Source organism: Haplochromis burtoni, unplaced genomic scaffold, assembly GCF_018398535.1.
Source record: "Haplochromis burtoni strain Fernald_Lab_line unplaced genomic scaffold, NCSU_Asbu1 Contig_49, whole genome shotgun sequence".
Taxonomy (NCBI): Eukaryota; Metazoa; Chordata; class Actinopteri; order Cichliformes; family Cichlidae; genus Haplochromis; species Haplochromis burtoni.
The window spans coordinates 2,747,564-2,769,276 of record NW_024582410.1 but is presented as its reverse complement, the minus strand read 5'-3'; the positions used below and the strand labels follow the sequence as shown (position 1 = coordinate 2,769,276).

Here is a 21,713-nt window from a genome sequence, read left to right as displayed (position 1 = left end):
CCCCCTCCCCTATGCGATGTCTGAACAAGTGGGGTTACTGTTTTTATGTCGGACAGCTGGGCTCTCTGTGCCATATTGTTTACTATTTCAGTTCCTCTAAATCAGATTTTGTTTGAAGCGATAAGTGGCCAGTGCAAGTAAAAGAGAGACATGTGATAAGTGTTTGAATCCACTGGTCATGGGTATATTGTCCAACTTTGTTATGGAAGTTTGAAATGCCGAGCATGCCGGAGCTACAAGGCCTGAGACCCCTGGGAGAATAGTGCCATTATTTTAGAGAGGAGCCTGGCCATGAGCACTCGTGACTGCCCACTCGCCGGAAATAAGGGCTTCTGGATAATAAGTCCTGGAAATCACTTTGTTTTTTGTCTCTGAGGCAGCCAGTTTTTTTTTTTTTTTTTTCGTTTTTTTGTGTCGCCGACTGCAAGGGTAATTTGATGCAGCAGTCATTTGAAAAGGAAGAATGAGACCTTTTAGTGTAACAAGATTAGTGATAACTTAATAATAATTTCTTTTTCAAGTGGAAATGTAAATGCATGCATACAGGCAGGCTTTCTGGTTCAAAACAGGCTATTGTGCATCAACAGTGCAATTTCCTTACCAGTAACTACAACAGGGACAAGGGTGGCATCAAAAATATATGTAAAGGACTCTTTAGGGAATTGCCTGATTCACCAGAAATGGCAGTTTACTGTTGTTGTCTTGCTTTTCTTTACTGGACATGTTAATTTTAGTTGTTTAGACGTGGCATGAACAGTTTGCAAATTTGTCTGCCTACTCTTAGGAAGTGGCTCTCCAGTCCTGTTTTGGATCAAAACATCCCTCCCACCAAGTTCCAGTGTTTTCACCACAGTAGACTTTGAGACCTGGCATTTTAGGGAATACTGACATTCTTGGTTGAAAACATGTCCAGCTAGTCCAGCGTGTTACATCAGCTATATTTTAAAAACTGTTACTGGGTAACATTAGGAGTGATGGTTGCACAAGAAAAGGGCCAGTGTATGCCCACATTGTTTTTAATGCAATGTCAAACAACACGACATATCGTAATGTGGACTATTATATAAAAACGTATGGAATGCCTAAAAATCCATATTTTATCCCAAATACAGCATTTTAAAACACTGGTTGTTTAAACTGAGGCATTTTACTCTTTTATGAAGAAAAAAAATTCTCATTATCATTTGAATGCAGCAACATATTAAAACACAAAACTTGGGGCAGGGACAGCAAACGGCTGGAAGAGTAAGTAGTACTAAAGAGAAACAGCTGGAGGAACCTTTTGGTGCTAATTAAGTTAATTGGCAATGGGTCAGTAACATATTTTCTGTATAAAAAGAGCACTTGAGAGAATTGGGTCGAACTCACTTGCCTGCAGTCTAAATCTTTTACCAATTAACAACATTTAGCCATCTTTTTTTTTTTTTTTTGGGGGGGGAGGGGGAGGGACTTTCTTTGTAACCTCATTTTTAGCCATCAAAGTAGCCAAACAAATGCTAGACATTCATCCATACCCTCGTTAGCCTGATTCTGATTCTCACTTTAACTCTAAAACCAAAGTTACAAGTTTGCCAGTGTAATCATTTTTAATCATTTAGATTGTTTTTAAAAACAAACTGTTTCCAACAAAGATGACTTCAGATGTTTAATCTGTTCAGTCTTTGGTTTGCTGTGACAAACCAGTCCTTCATTTAAAATTTCTTTTGGAAGAGTAGCTCTCAAGAGCTGGAGTTAAGTCTGCCCATCACACAATCACTTTTTGAACAAGCACAATTGCACACACATTCAATGAGTGTGTGCTTACACCTAAGCGTTTTTCCAAACACTGACATAAGGCCAACCCTGATGCTTTCAGGGAACATTTGTAAACTGTAGCTCCAGAAAATTTGTAACATTATCCAAATAAACACTGCACTAGTGTCATTAAATTTCTGAATTCTGTGAAGAGAAGCTGTCGGTGCTGTTGTCTTAGTGGCTATTGATGATGTGATATGTGGTTTCATGTGGGCATGAAACACCATCTCATCACACGGTGTATTTAGAAGTTGTAGTTGAGTGCTGTTAAACATCTATTTAGCCAGATCCAGTTTGAATAGTTGCTTTGATGAAAAGTTGAAGAGCTTTTACGCAGTAATGGCAATACTTTTACCTCATGTGCAATACTCCAGCAGTTTGGGGGATGGCCACTTTTCAATCTTTTCTGTCTTACAACGATCAAAGTCTGTTTGTGAACTGATAACATAAAAAAGACTACTGCAGGCATAGCTGCAGACACCATATTTGGCAGTGATTTGATTTTGAAGTATATTTTAATGCCTTTTAGTTCCGGCCAAGATCCTTTATGGAGTTTCCCTTTTTTCTTATGCTTGTCTTCTCTTTCAGAACAATTGAACACAAGATGATGTCTGACGCTAGCGAGATGTTGGCAGCAGCCTTGGAGCAAATGGATGGGATCATAGCAGGTAACCACAGTGAACATTTGGACTCTAAGACCTGGGAATAGCACTTTTTCAAGTGGGCATGGTAAGCTATGAGGGTCTGCTCACATCTGGAAATCATTAAATTGCAAATACAGAGTCTAGCGGACAATAACTTTACCACTTTTACCTGCAGTTTAATGTAAACCTTCTGAATATACATGAGTCTGAAATACAGCTGAAACCATGCTTTTAGTGGTCTGTTTCCATTGTCCCTGCCGTGATGGAAACTAATGATTATTCAAGCTCTGTGAGTTTGGAATATAAACCTCTTGCTTGCGAGCTTTTGGCTGCACTCTGTATATTTGTGCTGCTGCAGATGAGCAGACCAGGCTTCAGTTTTTGAGTCCCTACTTTTCCACTGATGTGTGTAATTATAGCACTGACCTTTCCAATGGGAACGAGACGGCTGATCACATGATATCACCCCGTCCCCACTGTTTCCGCAGAAACCACAGGCATCATCAAGCCCTCATGCTCTGCTACTGTGGGGGAAGCCATGCTTGGTGGGAACATCATGCACTTGAAATCAGTTGGGATGGTGCCGCATTTGCTTCCAAATAAAATGCAGTTGCCACTTATACAGAGAGATTTAATTGTCTTTGTTATCTTATATTTTGTCTGATGGACACCATACAAATATTGTTTGCTCAGTATGTTTGCATGATCGTGGTATTCTCGCCACGTCGGCATTAAAGTATCCAAGAAAGTACCTAACAGTTGTTATGATGCTTTAATTTGCTGAAATGTTTACTTGAGTAGGAGGAAAATGGCTTCAGAGGGAAAACCATGTGAGCTATTTAAACGAACATAATGGTCTTTGAGAATTTGATGGAGACCCCAATTAAAATGTTCTATGAAGGATGTGAAGAGCTGCAACTGTAACAGCTCTGAGCTGCAACAACCATTTTTAACTGTCATTAAAAATGGTGTCTGTGTTGGGGTTGTGCAGTTAATCAAATTTTAAATTCTGTTAAAATTTTGGCAAGATAAGAAGTTAATTGAGATGAAAAATGAATCATTTACTTAATTGTTTTCCAAAACTGCTCCTATGTTTGACCTTTTAGCACACTTCACGCCTCTAATTCACTCCATGCCAGTCACCTCACTAAACTTCTTTTTTTCTTTTATCTTTTTTTTTTTAAAAATAATTCAATTTCATGGAATTAATGAAAAGACAAGGATTTTTTTTCTTGAACTTTAATAAATATTTTTTTTCCAAATCATATTCTTAATGACAAAATAATCGTTAGCATAATCGAATACCCCTGTTCTGTACATATGCTCTTGTGAAAATTCATTATAGACGTTTTGTTTAATCTTGTTACATCATAGAAAAAGAACTGATACATAAGAAATGTGCACAGCTATGCAGTAATTAATTTAAAGCAGTTAAAAGGAGCTTTAGTTTGTTTATGCACCACAAGTTAAATCTTATTTATATTCTTTTTACCGCTGACCTGGAGTTCTTGCCATTTAGTGAATGCAACAAAACGCAAAGTCCATAACTCATATTAAATAATATTTTGCACTGTACATACTGTAACAAAGATTATCAACCCCAAAACAAGCTATATAAATGCTGTAATCTAGTTTGATGTATTTGGTGTTTACAGACTGATATGTTGGTGATTGTTTAAAGGAATCAATGCAGTAACAAAGGCAATAGCAGTTTTTAATGATTGAAAAGAAAAAAAAAAATTGGAATATGCAGCTGTATGAAAGTATGAGTTCACAAGCTATTCATCATGATTCCACCACTCCTGCAGATCAAAGACAAATGTAGATTTCATAACAACCTCTATATGTATCTAAATCCTCCCCCTGCACTTCGCCAGGCTCCAAGGCCATGGACTACTCCAACGGGCTGTTTGACTGCCAGTCTCCCACATCGCCTTTCCTCGGTGGCCTTCGGGTCCTTCACTTGCTGGAGGATTTGCGAGCAGCCCTGGAGCTGATGGATAATGATGAGAGGGACAACCTGCGGTGTCAGATTCCTGATTCCACTGCAGAGGGTCTGGCGGAGTGGCTGCACGGACGAATGGTAAAAAGACCCCGTGTAGGGTTCTCTCTAGATTTCTTTGTCTGGTCTTTTAGGTTGAAGTGTGATCGAAAAGTGTCGTGAATTTCTAATGAAGACTTCTCCTTGCACACCTCTGGACCCCTGTCAGTGTGATTGCTGTTTTTAGATCAGTGAGTGGACCCCTTGCTGCTCCATGAGGTTTATGAAGTTATGTCATAGATTGAGGTGATGGAAGCCGTATCTTTGGTTCCATACATGGACTAACACATAGTTGGTTCACTGCCTCTGTCAAAGATCAGAGGGCGTGACTCAGGTCAAAGGCATGCTTTATAATTTTATTTTATTTTTTTTAACGTATAGAGTTGTAGAGTTGCTGTAAGTCTAAGGGAGGTCACTCCCTTTTTTTGGCCACTACAATCTCTTGTTCGCTACAAGCCCTACTAGCCAGGTTTGTCTTCCTGTGACTTTGTCCTGATCTCTGAAGTTCCAGCTTGCGTCACTGGATATGCAAGTGCTCAGATTAGGAGTTTTAAAAGACTGCATCCGTGCTGAAAGTGATCAAGAAGGAGTCTACTTTGATGTGGAAATGAGCTCAATATAAACCCAGCCTTTTAGAGAGGTGGCATACATCTTTGGTCACGGCTTGCAGTTACATTTGGGAGTAATAAAGGTTATATATGCCCCTTGAAGAGACTTTTTCATCATCTATCTCAATTGCATCTTAACCTGTTGAGGTCATTTTGAGTTTATTGCTTTCTTGTTGGATCCATTTGCTCCTAGTTTTGCATCAAATGCAGTTGATTCACCTGAGGATTACATGTGGATAAGTATGAGGAAATGAAAATCTGCTCTTCTTTTCTTGCTTTCCTGAGCAGAGAGAGTTGCTGCAAACCTAAAGGCCGTCGTTTGATATTTTTTATTTATGTATTTATTTTGTGTGCAGAAATGAGAAAAACCCGTCACTTTGTGCATGGTGCGTATCTTTGCACAGCGCAGATTTAGCCTGGGGTGAATTATCCTCTATGCTTTTCATCTCTTGATTGTGCTCCTTTGCCTTTACTGTGACTTTGTTTATACTAGAAGTAATGTTTTGACAGGGTGTGTGAATGATGGAGTTTCTATAGGAGCCTCCCTGCAAATAGTTTCCATCATAAAAACTCATGCTGACTCGGTGTGAGGCTCATGTTTTTCTTCCTTCGCTCCCTCGTCTCTCCATTTGTGATATTTGAGAAAAAGTTTGCTTTTCATTCAATTCTGAAATCACTTTCATGTGAGAGCACTGATGACCGTCACATTTTCCTGAAAGTCTTTAAACACGTATCAATTCATTCCTTCAAGGGAAAACCATGTGACTGTGAGTTATGTTTATACAAGAAAACAGTGTGTAGTTTATCCATTAGGATATCCATGTAGCTCAGAGCTGTGTATTTTAGTTTGCTTCTCCCAGGCAGATCTACATTTCAACATAATTTATATACCATCTCCCGATTTTATGAGCTCTTATATTTCAAGAAACATTAACTTAAAGCCTTATTTATCTTGCATTGCAAATGCAGCTGTTTGCTCAAACAATACAGATCCCCTTGTATCATCTCTTATTTCAGACCAACGTCCACAGCTCCGAAGCAGTCGCCCAAGAGCGTCTGTCACGACTTGAGAGTGACAAAGAGTGTCTCATTCTTCAGGTGCGTGAGCAAAGCTCTCTGTCACGGCTGCAAAACAGCCGAGCAATTTGTCTTGAATGTGCAATTAAGTGTTATTGTGGCTATTAGCACTTGTGTTATTAGTGGGATCAAAGGCACGCTTTCAGTTCTTTTTGTAAGCTTGCAGCATGTTGCCAAAATTAAACAATAGATTTGGAAGAAATCTGGTGGAAGGGAACAAATTATTATTTCTCCATTCTTATTTTAAGCCACAGTGTCGCTGCATGTGCACTAAAAATTGCTTCTTTTATGAATTCATGTGCTCGGTTCTGTTAGTACAGGCCCAAATATGTCTATTTTTTCCTCCAATAGTTGTAACCTTTATTTTAACTGCTAGGCAAATCTGTGCAGGCATTTAAGACTGTTTACATAAAATATACTTTGTGGCAACTACATTAATGCTAGAGGAGGTCTCAAATAAAATGACACTGTGTCTTTGAGGGATGTTCATAGAACAAAATCAAGATCGAATATGTGACATGAATGTTCAACAGGCTACTTTGGCAGAAAGTGTTAAATTGAAAACGCCTTACTCAAGTGCTCATGATTGTGACTCACTTGAAATCCATCCATGGATAATATTTGATATTAGAGCTGATTACATTTCAGAGCTTTTTCTTGGCCAGACAGATAGTTATGAGTCAAAGAAGTTGCCAAGTTCATTAAACAAATAGTTTTCTTTTGTTTTTTGTGTGATTTATCAGTTAGTAGTCAGATTTGGTTACCTTTTAGACAGAGCCAGCTGTTCCTCCCCCAATTTCCAGCCTCGGTGTTGAGCGAAACTCTCTGCCTGCTGGATGTAGTTACATATTTTCCACACAGAGACACATGAGAATAGTGTTGACCACCACACTGACTCTCTGCAAGAAAGTACATAAGCATATTCCCCCAAAATGTCAAACTAATGTCTCTGTGCTTTAAAGGTCATAAAACATGTTTCACTATTGTCTAGGTAAGCGTTTTAACAGACCAGGTGGAGGTGCAAGGTGAAAAGATTCGAGATCTAGACAGCTGTCTTGAGCAACATCGCGAGAAACTCAATGCTACTGAGCAGCTTCTTCAGCAGGTAAGGGCTCTTTCTATACTTGCATTGAATGCCAGTTAACGGTGGTTTGAGATAGCCGAGACCACCCATTTTGAAACTTTCTTCTTTCCTGGTAATAGTGCAGCCTTTACTGCATGTGAATGTTGCTCCACAGGAGCTTTTGAACCGGACAGCACTGGAGACCCAGAAGCTGGAGCTTATGACCGAGGTGTCCAGCCTGAAGCTGAAGCTATCTACTGTGGAGAGAAATCACAGAGGCAATGAGGTAGAGCACCTTCCTCGAAATGTAGGCTGTAAAAAGAAGCACGCATTCTAATTCTCAGATGCACCTGCACCTCGTCTAATGTGCCGTGCGACTCTGAATCCTGGCAGCCACCGACTTATTGTTTTAAAGTCACAAAGGTCGGCCTCACTCGGCTGGACTGAGATCTGTCATGTGGTGCAACGTGAACTTCTTTAAGGGTTACAGAAGATATTTAAACAGTCCTTGTGCTCCAGCAGCTGTTTCCTGCCAAAATAACCCCCACCCACCCATACTCCCTTTCTCCACTCTCACAGGCTAAAAAGCTTTCCATACACTGTTCTCAGAAGCTGGGATATATTATGTGTACTTTCCACGCAGTAAAAGGATATAAATTTTTTCCCCCCGTTTTTGGTGCCGTTTAGCTTTAAATGAAAACCCTGATTGGCCGTCTTGTCTGTCCTAGTTTTCATGACCTTATAATGTTACTTTGAGCAGCTTTTTGACACATTCAAAATCTCACTTCATATTATCAAACCAAACAAACCTATTCTTTCTAACGAGAAAAGTTTGTGTCAAGCATTATGATGATTTGATTAAAACATATCTAAAGGGGAACTCCTTTTCTTTTTCTTTGGGCTCCGTAACACCAGGCGAGTGTAAATGATTAGTAAAAATTTAGATTTATATTGATATATTCTGTAACACTATTAGTCAGTATTTGCTGGGCCTATTTTCCTTATAAATATCCAGAATCAAAATGCGTCCAGTTAATTTTCTGTGCACTCCTTTTGTTACAGTGTAAACTGCAACCAATAGCAGCTAATTCTTTCAGACACTATATGCCAAGAATAACAGAGAACAGTACAGCAACACATACTCCAAACAAGTGCTGAGAGTGTGCAAACCTCCCCCAAGAAAATTCACTGTCTGGGCAGTTTCTGCTTTTAAGGCAATGGTATTGTATTTTGTATATATTCATTTGAGCCTACTTTAAGAAGTTTGTAGTACAGTAAAAATCAAACAAGGGTAGCATGACAGATGTTTGCTTTGACTACACTAACATTATGCAGCAGCAGGTAATCTATAATGGGTATTAGTGTGCAGTTTGAGAAGAAGACCTTCAATTCATTCAAACTTCAAGCTAACATGTTTACAAACAGAATGATGACACGTATGCGCACAAATGCTACCAAAACCAATAACCTTCTTGTACATCAACATGATGAAAATGCTAAAACAATAGCCACACAAAATGTAGAATATCTTACTGTTTGAAGTTGTGACACAAATATAGAAATCACTATATTTGTATGTTCTTCTCTCTCACCCTGCTGTTCATCGCATCCACTTTAAATTTGGGAGGTGCATTGGTGGAGACTTGAGGAAGTGCAGCAGCGTGTTTCGGTTTGTCAGTTTCAGGTCTTTCAAAGGAAGTTCATGACATTAATGGACTCCTTAAGTTTAACAGTCACAGACAAGTACCAAATCTTGTTTAGGGGGCATCTGTAAATTGTGGGTACAACAAAATAAACTTGGTTCTACTTGGTCCGAACAGGCTTTGCGCTGTTATACTTTTCATGATATTAGCTGAGTGAGACGGTTTTAAAGTCACATTTTCTCTGAAATCCCAAACCCTGTTCTCAATACAAATGAAGATGATATAAACAAGAAGTAATCAAATATTTTCTGTGTACCAACAACAGTCCTCCTTGAAAAATGAAGGGTTTACAATCACAAAAAAAGTAAATACCCATTGCATTTAAAGTCAGTTTCCCAGGCCTCCTACACTGTTGCTGATTGGGATAAAAGGAGTTTCACATTAATTAACCGTGACCCTTCCCTTAAGTCTAGGATTTGTCTCCATGTGTAGACTGAGCACCTCATTCCCTCCTGAGAGACATCAGTCTGAAAATAATGTTGATGCCTTTGGCAAGAATGTTCCTTCTGCTGAAGAAGGGGAGAAAAAAAAACAGACATCTCTCCCACGCACAGTCTCCACGAAGCTCTCCAGTTCAGGTTTGTATCAGAGTTTAGCGGTTAATGGGAGTTCTGTTTTCCTCCCCAGGGCTTGTACCAGGAAGTGACGGACCTGCGGTTCAGGGTTACTGATATAGAGAATCAAAGAGTGCAGTGTGAGAAGAAACTCAAAGCTACCAAAGTGAGTGTCTGTAGTTCACATCCATTCAGCAAACGGCTTTGTAATTGACCATAACCATAATCTGAATATGTTTTAATCTTTTGAAATGCATCATTACATGTTTAAATCCTTCTGATTTTCCCCGTGACATTTTTCTCTGTTTATTCTTCTTTTCCACCCCTCTTCTATTTGGCTTCCGCTTTTTATTTCTTCTGTTATGTTAACATCTTACTGCAACATGTTAATCTGTCAAGCGTCCAAAGTGGAACACTGGTCGGTTAACTGGACTTGAGGTGAAGGTTTAATCTCCAGCCCCACCCCCCCGCCCCCCCTTTTTTTTTCTTTTTTTTTTTCTTTTTTCTCCTTTCTGGCCCTTAAGATCCTCTAAGCCTGCTCTCCTCCTTCACTGCTGCGCACTGATTTCCTGATTTTCACCACACTTGCTGTAAGTGCTTCCACCAGTACTAAAATCCTGTATTAACTTTTTGTTCTCTACACCTGTAGAGCAAAATAATGTTGACCGAAGCATTGCTAATCAGCAAGTGTTGTTTTTTGTTTTTGTTTTTTCTTTTGAGTAGGAGGGTGGTATTTCTCCATTTATAAATCTGCACATCTTGTAAATTTTCTATATTAAAGTAGTTGAGTTTTTAATTAGTAGTTTTTGTGTCAGATACTAGTCTGCATGCTGACTGTTATGCAATTTGTTGATTAGCTTGAGTTTGCGCTGAATCACATCACTTGTGCCACAGTGTGTTTGCAGTGTTTTGGTAACGCAGCTCTCCACTTATTCTACATATAACATTTAGTTTACCTGAGCATGTGAATTTGGACACGTTTCTATGGAGAAACGTCAGAGTTTCATTTATTTTGCAGGTATTTAGTTGTCGTATTTCAAATCATTGAACTTATGTAAATATTCATCTGATAGAGGCAATAGTTGAAAAACAAGACTGTCTCAAGTCATATGACATTAATGTGTACACGTATTTTCAAGGGGCTTCATTAGTACTTTAGTCTAGTCTATACATAGACTGTAGATAAAGGGTGGACTTGCCGCTCTGACCTCACTCAACGGGTCAGTAAGCTACGGTTTTTGAAGACCAAGGTCAGCAACCTGACTGACCTTGTTTTTGGAAGCCAGATGGGAGCCCACTTGGATGAGAACATTAGGTTTAAGGTAATCGGCTAAATGCAAATTTCTGGTGCAGTGGTTGTCTCTGCAGAGTTATTTGCCTGCGCAACGAGATTTGCAAACTATCTACACACGCTTTGTGCAGTCCTCAAATAACCCAGTAGTATGTAGCTTCATGTGGATGATGCTGTATATCAGCGGTCTCCAACCTTTTTTGCGCCACGGACCGGTTTATGCCCGACAATGTTTTCATGGACCGGCCTTTAAGGTGTCACGGATAAATACAACAAAATAAAACTAGTACCAGTACGGGAAAAAAAGGTTTATTCATAACACACGTGAAAAGACCCAGGAAAACCGAGTAAACGATAACAAAATAACGCTGAAAACTGATTAAAAACCCTGAAAACTATACATTTCACACCTGAGCCTCAACTCTCGTGGCCTGGTACCAAACGACTCACGGACCGGTACCGGTCCGAGGCCCGGGGGTTGGGGACCACTGCTGTATATGGTAAGTCACAGCGCAGTTCACCACAAACGGGACAACCTTAAAACAGTCTCCCGCTAAGGTAAAAAAGCATACAGAATAAAGTGGCTGCAGAGAAAACTTTACTTGTTTAACATTCTTCTTCTTCAGCTCCTCGTATGTTATAGCTTTTCTTTTCTTTGTGGCTGGCAAGACCAACAGTAGCACAAGCAAGAGTAGGCCATGGATTATGTATTTGTGACACTGCCCCCTGGTGATGGGAAACGGATACAGCATGTAGACGATGATCTGTGAAGCTATCTGTAGGGTGTGCACAGGACCAATGCAGAGACGCTATATTTTCTAAAGACTAGTTAGACAATAATCTTGCTAACCAATCTAGCAGCGATTCGTATTGTTGTAAGCGATGTTATGCAGACAGCCAGTGGCACCCACCTGTTAATCAAAGTGAATGCACTCCTAATAACTCATGATCTATAGCAAGCTAAATCACATTTTAATTGCATGCAGCTCTCAGGCATCATTTTTGAAACAATTTGTTGCTTAAGAGTCACCCTAAAGTTGCTGTGCCTCTGATAATTTAACTTAAGCATACCTTTCTTTCCAGCATTAGATGCTTTTCTCTGCTTCCTAGTATTAAATGCTGCAGATAAATTATGGCTTTGTCAACCCTCATTATAGGAGGAGCTGCAGCTTCTGCAGAGGCAGCTGGAGGAGCGAGAGTTGGAGCTGCAGAAGTTGAAGGATGAGGGCAGACTGAAGGTGGAGAGCCACAACAGAGCTGAGGGGGCAGAAAGAGGTGGGAGCTGTTTTTAATAACTGTCATGTTCTATTTCATGCACTTCAGTTCCAAAATTGGCTTGAGGATTAGAAAAATAGACATTTTCCATTCCAGCAACACTATATCCACCTTCAGAAGCCTTACCAGACAAATATCACACAGCTTTTGTCTGGATTTCTCCATTTCTTCTTCTTTTTAAGTATCTTACATTTCACAGACAGTCTGAGGTAATTTGAACCTGATTTTAGTTTTTTAACTCCCTATCTGTCTGTCTGTATGATCCATACCAAACACATCACTATCTTACTCCTTCCACCCCCACAATTGACCTTATCTTATCCACTCTGATGGAGGAATGTTGTGCTTCTGTCATGCTGGCCTGCCTGTAAACATGTTCTGTGCAGTAAAATCTAAAGACAGGAAGCCTTTTGTTTTGTCTTCAGCCATCTCAGCATAGAGGCACAAGAAATCCATCAGAAGTTAGAAATGAAGCAGACTAGAACAATAAGTGAGGAACTCGGTTAACGTGCAATTGGGAAACTTGCAGACTTTGCTGGCACAAGATTCGAGGCGAAGGTGATTTGATGAGCAACAGGCTTTTCTTAAGTTGAGACATTTAAGTGGAGTAAATGATGCTCACACACAGAGCTTGAACTCTTCAGAGCAGTAGGACAAACAGTGAAGACGCCAGAGTTTCACCCTAAAAAGTTATTAATGGTGTTTTAAATTGTTTGTTTGCCCAGCACAGGCTAGAAGTCTTACATATTGTAATTTTAAGTGGTGCCTCTGGCCAGCCCAACATTTGCCCTCCAAACCAGATCTGACACAACCTCGCCCGAGGGAATAATCCTGCTCTTCAGCTGCTAGATCTGCCTGTTTTGCTGTTCTTTATGTCTGTGGGTCAGCAGCCGCACTACGCTGGTTTGGCTGCTGGTGGTGAAGAATGCAAGAAATTATACAACATATCAGCCTGTGCACATTTTTTTAGGAGTTCATTAGGTTTGGATTACGTTATCAAATGGCTGGGGGGGGCACATTTAATTGTGTGGTGTTGCTTGAAAAAACAGACACAGACCCTGTGTTAATCTGTAGCGATAACTAAATCAAGAGATCATTGCAAGCTGAAACAAGAGCCCTTCTGACCAGTACACTGTGCCCCAGTGGCTTCGTTATTTCTGGTTTCTGTTGGCTGCTTTCAGAGCCCGCAGGCGCTGATGTTTAAATGTTCACAAGTATAAAGCATCTTTTTTCTTCTCCTTTCTCCAGATACTGAAATGTTGAAGATGAAGAGGGTTTTAGAGTCGCTGACGTCAGAGAACGATGAGAAGGTAGTGCGCAGTGCGTCAGCAGCAGCTTTAACTCACTTGGAGTCATCATTGCAATGACATAATGTGTGTCTGTCTCCAGGAACGAAGGATTAAAGAGCTGGAGGAGTCCCTTAAAAAGTGCAAAAAGGTGCAGGAGCTGGTCAGAGGTCAGAAAATCTAACCTCGTAAATTTCAAATTTACTCACATTGATATTTATAGTTTTGTTGTTAAAACTACTTCTGCACTGAGTCAAAGCTGGATTTAAAACATATTTTTAGCTCCTTTTGGTTCTTAAAGTGTTCAAAATAAACATGTAAAACACCTAATTCTCCATTTTAAGAGAGACAGTTTTTGACCCCCAAAACCTGCTGGCGGTAGAAAAAGGCATCTTCTCTTTTGAATAATAATTGCTAAAAAACTCTGGTGTACTTCACAAAGCTTCCTTTCGGTTTCTATCCATGATTATTTTCATAGAGCTGCAGGACTTTGTGTTGCCGTTAAAAATACATTTTCTCTCACTGTCAAAGTATGTGTAACTCAAGTGCAAAAAACACCCCAACACCGCCCGTTTGACTGTCAAAAGCCCTGTTTTCTTGTACTTTTATCCACAATGTTGGAATGCTTTTAACACTGCCAATGAACTTTGAAAAGGTAAGACTGATGTTGGTGGGTTTGTGCTTTATGGTGTCCCCGCTGACTGCCCTCACTGCTCTCTCAGAGAAGCTGAATGAAGATGACTACCACGATATCCCAGATGATCCCTCGGTCTCTGCAGCCATGGAGGTTGATCAGGTCACTGTGGAGTTGGAGGGGGAGGCAGGAAGGAGCTTGGGCGAGGTAAACACAACCTCTATCAAAACAGTTCTGACACAGGATGAACCCCAGACTGTGGACTTCCTTTATAAAAACTCAGTTTTGGCCTCCCACTCTGAAATTGTTTCTGCCAGGAATTCAGAGCTTTGGTTCTTGCTGTTCTGTTTGTTGATGTCGGTGCATGCTCTGCTTTAGGAAAGTGTTTTTGCTTCATTATGCTTTTATCTGTTGTCTCAGTCTGTTCCATGCATAGCGGTGCTCTCTGAAATGAACGAACTGGACAGAGAGCGACAGCTTCAGGCAGCCGGAAGGTAAAACTCAAGCTTCCACATGTGATTGCTGTAATTAAAAGACATCGTTCTTTTTCTGCTTTATTTAGTTTCACGGGTCAAATGAAGTAATTTACATTTTGTGCACAAATATCAGTCTACTTCTAGGTGATGTCTGGGAACTTTAACCTTTCTCTAATCAGCGAAACATCAGCTTGAATAAATTTAGATTGTCTAAAGGTGGTGTGTTGGCGATGCTGTTTGCTTTTAGGGACGCAGCATCAAAGTGTAAAAGTTAAGTGTTTGCTGTTGTCGCTGAAATTATTCAGTCGTTTGAGTTAATTTCTTTCATCCCTGCGTTAGACCTCGGTGTGATTAGACTTTTGAGGTTAGTAAAGGTTATTATGGCTGTGTTGGGAATCTGAGGCTACACAGGTTTCCCTACCAGTAACAAGAATAAAGGTGAAATTTGTACCGCACAGCATTAACAACAGGACTGAGTAGAGTCGAAGATTTGTGCCGACATAAAAGGTCTAATCAAGGGACCAATGTGAAAACGCCTGTGTGGGTGTACTTTGAGTGAGCAAAGGCTTTAAGCAGAACAATTTTTAGGTACATCGCATTTAAATGACTCTGTGAAACAATTGCTGCTAATTGCTGGTTAGCAGAATAGTAATTTAATGCATTGTACTGCACAAATTTCATTTTTTCCTTTCTTTTGGTTGATTTTTCTTAACACTTTTAATTATGTAATGTTACTTCTACTTGATGTTAAGAACATTTCTAGATTATTAAACCATTTTTTTAGCCTGTGCTTGAGGCCTGAATTCTCATTGTTGTGATTTCAGTACCTTAGACATCCCAGAACCAAGCAGCTCAGCTGGAACCAGCAGCACTGATCAAGTAAGACAAGGCTATCTCTGATGTGCTCTGGCTGATTCTACTGTTATACTTATTATTTCTATAATAATATATTCTATTGTTATATCAAAAATACTCATTACTATTTCCTTTTTTTTTTAAACATTTTGTACTAAGTAGTAGAGTTAGACCCTCCTTGTTATGAATGATTAGGACCAGTCACAGGGTCCTCTGTGTAAGCTTGTCCTCCTCTGACACCTAGTGGTGATTTGTGCTTTAATTCTTCTGTCTCTACGTTTTTTCCCCTCCTCATAGGGCCTAAATAAAACAGGACGTAGTTCTTCTTCTCCAACTAAAGGAAACGCCACAAGCGAGGGGAATTTTGGTACCAAGAAAGCCCGCGCTTCATTTGGCCGGGGCTTCTTCAAACTACGTGGAGGCAAGCAGACGGGCAGCGCCCCGAACCTCGGTGAGCTTTGCCATCTTGTAGAAGGCATTTGATTTTTTTTTTTCCCTGTATTTGTTTATGTGTGTGTTTTTTATTTTATTACTTATGTTCATGTTTCCTTCATGGCTCTGTAAATTGTGAAGATCGCACCCGGAGTGCCAGTGCACCTGTGTTAGGTACAGTGAAGCAGAGTGGCTTTTTGGCCTGCAGCATGGCAGCTGTGGGTGAGACAGCTGGATGCACTGAAGCCAGCAATGACACGACAATGTAAACATTTATCTTACATGAATCCTTGTCATGCTGGTCTTTCATAGAAACACTCTCCTAAAAAATGAGTGTTTCCCAACTTTTTTGTTGCTGTTGTTCATGACATCTTATGTTTATGAGTTTATAAATATAATTGTTTTCTCTTTCACTGTTTCAATATTTATATCTCAAAGATCTGAAGAGATAAAACCAGACTGAGTTGCAAGAAAAGTTGGAAACCACTAAAGGCTATTCTTTATTCGGATTTCTTTTTTTCTTCTCTCAACCATTTGCTTGCAGCTTACTCTGACGTGTTTCTATCAAAGTTATCACAAAAATATCCAGTTGTCTTTTATCCACGACATTAAACCATCTGCAATTATGCCGTTTTTAGTGTTTTTCCAGGTTACATTTCTTTTGCATTACTACTTTGTAAATGAGTAGATGTTTGCATGTGTGATGCTTCTCCAGTTTGTGTTGATTTCGTCCTGTTTGAATCCAGAGATCTCTGGAATCTCTGTGCTCATGGTGGTGGGTCATCCATGCTTGCTCCAGCTTGTATAGTCTCACATGTGTAATTGACTTTCACAGCTGAGACGGCGCACAAAGGCACAGAGCACCTCGACTTGGCCGGTGCTCCTCCACGGAAATCCCACGATAAATCTCCTCCAACGTCCTCACCCGAAACCAAAAAGAAGTCCAAAGGGTTCAAGAGATTCTTTGGCAGGTAAGACTCAGTGACGCGTCGTCGGTGTTTGAGCTGGAGGAAATGTATCTTTGATCATTTCTAACGTAATTGCGATGCAGGTTAAAGAGGAGCCACTCTACCTCCTTCAACCTTGACGATGCAGCCGAGATGGAGTTCAGAAGGGGTGGAGTCAGAGCTACAGCCGGCCCCAGACTCGGCTGGTCACGCGACACCAAACAAATGTAGGCGTTCAAAAACCGTTTTAGAACATCTTAATTATAAAATAAGTAAACCGTTATTGTATTAATTATTAACTGCTGCATATAAGGGCAAAACTACAAAGTGTTTTTCCCATTTGAGGGTTTTAAGAATGCTGTTTACTGATGTTCGTCCTCTCTCCTCTCAGTGCTGTTGATCTTCCTTTCTCACGGTGGAGCAAAGAGGAAGTTTGTGCGTGGCTTCATGAGCAGGGCCTCGGGTTTTATGTCGCGCAGGGTCAGAGCTGGATCAAATCAGGACAAACATTACTGCAAGCATCACAGCATGACTTAGAGAAGGTAACGGTGACAGCAGTAGAAACATGTTGTCTATGTATACATCTTCATATCTTCTTTTTTTATCTTTATACTTTTAGTGCTTATAAACCTATATATATATATTTTAAAGAATAAATGAAGAAACAAGTCTGTAATTATGCCACTTCATGTGAATTACACGATTTGCTAAGTTTCTACTAAAACAGGCAGAATAAACGTCACACTATGTTTCAGGAGCTGGGTGTGAAGCACCCTCTGCACAGGAAGAAGCTGCAGCTGGCCCTGCAGGCTGTCGGATCAGAAGAAGAAGATCTGAAGGGCAAACTAGACCACAACTGGGTGACGAGTGAGTGCCGTCGTCTCACGGCCTGCACGTATCATCTCCATTAGCTTTGATTCAAACAGGCTGTTTGTTTTCAGGATGGCTGGATGACATCGGTCTCCCGCAGTACAAAAGTCACTTTGATGAGGCTCGAATTGATGGACGCACGCTGCACTACATGACAGTGGTGAGCTCAGTCAGAGCTTTTAGATTTACTCTTATTAAAAAGTTCAAAAATAGCTGTTCTTTAATATTCTGTCTGATTTTTGTGTGAATAAGTCATTCGACAGGTGACGTGTGTAGGTGGTAACTCTTTGTTGTTATCCCAGGAGGACCTGCTGTCTCTGAAGGTTGGCAGTGTTCTCCATCACCTCAGCATCAAGAGGGCCATCCAGGTCCTCCGCCTCAACTCTTACGACCCCAACTGTCTCAGACGCCGTCCCTCTGATGAGGTATCACGCAGAAGTCCCAACCCAACCTTGTCTTTTGCTTTAAACCCGTCATTTTTAAAATTTAATTATTAATTTTATTCCCTCGTCGTCCAGAGCAACGTCACACCAGCAGAGATCTCGCAGTGGACCAACCACAGAGTGATGGAGTGGCTCCGCTCCGTGGACCTGGCGGAATATGCCCCCAACCTGAGGGGGAGTGGTGTTCACGGAGGGCTGATGGTGAGCATTATATACACACAAATAAACACAGGAGACAGAATAAACTGTGGAAACTGCAAATTAGAGGTCACAAAATGTGTAACGGAAACTGTAAAGAGCTGAAAAAGCAGTGCCTTCATCAGGTTTGAATAAGCTGTTCCACCTAAGATCATTTTTCCTCAAGTCACTGGTGCTGCATATTTCTTTTATATAATCACACTAAATGGAGCCGGCTTTGGTGCTCAGTGTGCAGAAAATGCATTCAAAGAAACTTGGCAGTCGTTATTAAAAGGTTACTGGGAAAAAGAACCCACAAACCTAAGTAAGAGCAGTTTCATGTAGGAACTATTTTCTTTCTAGTATCTAAGAACCGACAAACTAAAAGGAAACGCTTACAGCTCAGCTGAGAGGGACGTCATAAATGTTTAGATGCCTTCAGTCTCATTAGTTTGTGCATTTCATCGCAGGAGAATTGATTCTTTCTTGTGATATACTTTGCATAACTGCATCGGAAAATAATTCCTATACCAGACTACTCAAAGCAAAGGGAAAGACTTCACGACAGGGACATAATTGAGGTGAACTGTCTTTAAAGCAACTGCAATCATTTACATGTCAGGCTGTCTGTTTATTACTTCACTAGCAAAGAGCACACGGTGAACTGCCTACATTTCTGACTTTAAGCTTCTGTCTTTTAACAAATAATAATGATTAAGTCCCCTCTGCTGCTCTGCGTCATTCATACATACATTTTTATTTTTTTTGACCTTGCACCGCAATGTTTCATCTGCCTGTTCTGAAGGTGTTGGAGCCTCGATTCAATGTGGAAGCACTCGCCCTTCTGCTCAACATTCCTCCCAACAAAACCCTGCTGAGACGCCACCTGGCCACCCATTTCCACCTGCTCATTGGCTCCGAAGCGCAGCGGCTCAAACAGGACTGTCTGGAAAACCCAGACTACATTGTCCTCACAGCAACGGCCAAGGTCAAGGTAACTGCACGCTGTTTCACAACGAACCCTCCCTGCTACAGAGAGGAACTTATCATTATTGCAGACTCCAAACAGATCAGCGGTACCAAAACTGGCAAACCAAAAGTAAAAAAGTAAACCTAGCAAAAAAAAGCCTCTCAATTCTTACAGATCTGAACTTCTGTGTTTTTTCACCTCTTTGGACAGCAGGCTGTATTTAAAGCATGGATGGTGAAACTGAAGCTATTCCACACTTAGTAGCCTCTTGTCAATCACAGAGTAGCCACGCCCTAAAGCATAACATGCTTTGTCTTTTTTATGTTCATATAAGATGTGAAACTTGCAATTAAGAGCATGATCATAAATCAAATAAGCAGTACTTTCATTTTCCCAGAGTCTCTTTTATATTAATCTCCTGCATACGGTCGGCAAACCTTTTAAAAGAGAAGCATCTAAATGAGAAAGTAAATAAGCTCTGTTCCCATAAATATCAAAGCGTTAAGCCCAGTAGAGTTTCCCAACACTAATAATACTTTTAAATAAAGTAGCTGTTTCTCAGGACATGAATGAGCTTGTCTGCTACTTGGAAGGTCGGCAGTTCAATCCCCAGCTCCTCTAGCCTGAAGTATACTTGGGCAAGATGCTGAACCCTGAGTTCTCCCTGATGCATTTATTGGAGTGTGAATGTTAAATGTGATGTGTAGGTGAATGAGGCTTGTAGTAAATACAGCAAACGCTCATGTTACGAGCTGGCCATCTGCTAATTGTGTCCTTTATCCTCCTTCAGCCGAGGCGCTTGTCGTTTGGAGGTTTTGGCACTCTGAGGAAGAAACGTCAGGACGACGGTGAGGAGTACGTGTGCCCCATGAATGTGGAAATGCCAAAAAACAGCAGCTTCCAGACTAGCGCCCAGATCTACGAGGATAACCTTGAGCACCTGGAACAGGTACACACTTTCCCAGTTACACTTATTTGTAACACAATAAATTAGTTTTGTTTTTAAGTGAATTTGAGTTGATTCTGTCACTTTTCACAGATGGAAGACTCTGAAGGAACCGTCAGACAGATAGGAGCCTTTTCTGAGGGAATCAACAATCTGACAGTGAGAAGCTGACCTGCTCCGGTGTGATCACACAGAACACGCTGTCCATCGACTACACTGAACGCTGTTCTGTGCTCCTGTGTTTCAGAGCATGCTGAAGGATGACGTGTTTTTCCGGGAAGTGTCGGCGTGCCCTCCAGAGTATGATCCCTCAGAAATGCACAGTAACTCAAACATCTGATATCAGAGCTCCGCAAGCTTCATGGAAAAAGAACGAACTGTGCAAACTTCATCCTGTGGTCCATCTCTCTCTACCGCTGATCAGCTTTTGTAAGAGAACATGTCAGACTAACCATATTTCCATCTTTTGCATGTACAAATCTATATTTATTGAAGCTGTCCAAAATGTAACATGTGAACTGAAAATGCAAAGTGTTCTCAAATTAACATACCTCTTTATGAATTTTGTCACTCATGCCTTTGTTTTTCAGTATTCGGTGATTTTAAACTTTGTGTGTTTCAGCCCGTATTTGAAAGTGCTTGTCTTCAGTTGTGTTCACTGATTCTGTTTGTGAGAAGTGCTTAAATTCAAGGTTATGATTTTATTTGAACACATGTTAAAATTGATGCCTCACAGAAATCGAGTGAGGCAGGGCGAGCAGCATTTTTGTGTGTGGTGCTCACAGAATTGCATTTTGACCCAGTTGAGCGTTGTGCAAGCTGAAGGCTTTTTGAAAAATTACTTTCTTCAAATCCTGATTTGTATCCAGGCTCTCTGGGGCACCAATGCTGGACGAAGTGCTGTGGCTATTTTTTGGGGTTAACATTTTACTGTGAGCACCACCACCTCATAACAGATCAAGCTACTAGTATCTATGGATGTTAAGATATGTGCTTACACTATCAGTGAGAAGCGTGAGGGCACTGTTAAGCTACAACGTGTGATATATAGACTGGGAATGGGGGAACATGCACACCTGGCTCAAGGAAATCACTGTTCACCACTAAACTAGTAGGGATGGTCTTTTAAAAAAACAAACAAACAAAACCCATTAATATCAAATGGTCTTCTCAGTCTTAATATATATTTTCCCAGCGGAAGAAGCACACCTAAAAACATTAATGACTGAGAGATTAGATGTTACTGTCAAATGGGAGAAATTTAGAAAGCCAAAGATGACTTTAGATAAAGTGAGTAAGCATCAAAGACTACTCGAATAGTTCCTGGAGACCAATATGTTTTAGCCAGTGTATGCCCATGCCTACTAGCTTAGTAAAGAAGGACATTCTTTTTTAAAAAATAAAAATTACTGCTTATTTTTGTTTTCGCACAGTTTAAATAAAGGTCATGTGAGTTGGGGAGCCAGCTGCTTCCTCTTGTTTACAGTCTAAGCTAATCAGCGCCTGGCTGACTGGAGTGTCCAGCTCTTCTGTTTCAGATACAATTTAATGCAGCCTGCAGGAAGGCTGGATATTCAACTCTATTAACATCCGATCCCTGCCTCAATGCAGACTGCAGTCAATCTTT

The 21,713-nt window shown here is 40.5% G+C and overlaps 1 protein-coding gene across 1 annotated transcript in view; it reads left to right on the top strand.

The window, feature by feature from the left end:
- Positions 1-21,493, top strand: part of LOC102299773 (liprin-beta-1) — a 27,439-nt gene extending 5,946 nt beyond the window's left edge. The window contains exons 2-25 of the mRNA XM_014333935.2: positions 2,383-2,462; positions 4,316-4,521; positions 6,105-6,185; positions 7,156-7,269; positions 7,403-7,513; positions 9,558-9,650; positions 11,933-12,050; positions 13,299-13,360; positions 13,440-13,506; positions 14,059-14,177; positions 14,391-14,464; positions 15,271-15,325; positions 15,599-15,752; positions 16,569-16,704; positions 16,785-16,907; positions 17,072-17,222; positions 17,436-17,547; positions 17,622-17,710; positions 17,853-17,975; positions 18,069-18,194; positions 18,976-19,164; positions 19,931-20,089; positions 20,180-20,245; positions 20,334-21,493. Of these exons, the coding sequence (XP_014189421.1) occupies positions 2,399-2,462; positions 4,316-4,521; positions 6,105-6,185; positions 7,156-7,269; positions 7,403-7,513; positions 9,558-9,650; positions 11,933-12,050; positions 13,299-13,360; positions 13,440-13,506; positions 14,059-14,177; positions 14,391-14,464; positions 15,271-15,325; positions 15,599-15,752; positions 16,569-16,704; positions 16,785-16,907; positions 17,072-17,222; positions 17,436-17,547; positions 17,622-17,710; positions 17,853-17,975; positions 18,069-18,194; positions 18,976-19,164; positions 19,931-20,089; positions 20,180-20,245; positions 20,334-20,426 (2,685 nt within the window). The 5' untranslated portion in view covers positions 2,383-2,398 and the 3' untranslated portion in view covers positions 20,427-21,493. The remainder of the gene's footprint in view (positions 1-2,382; positions 2,463-4,315; positions 4,522-6,104; positions 6,186-7,155; positions 7,270-7,402; positions 7,514-9,557; positions 9,651-11,932; positions 12,051-13,298; positions 13,361-13,439; positions 13,507-14,058; positions 14,178-14,390; positions 14,465-15,270; positions 15,326-15,598; positions 15,753-16,568; positions 16,705-16,784; positions 16,908-17,071; positions 17,223-17,435; positions 17,548-17,621; positions 17,711-17,852; positions 17,976-18,068; positions 18,195-18,975; positions 19,165-19,930; positions 20,090-20,179; positions 20,246-20,333) is intronic.
- The last annotated feature ends 220 nt before the right edge of the window (positions 21,494-21,713 follow it).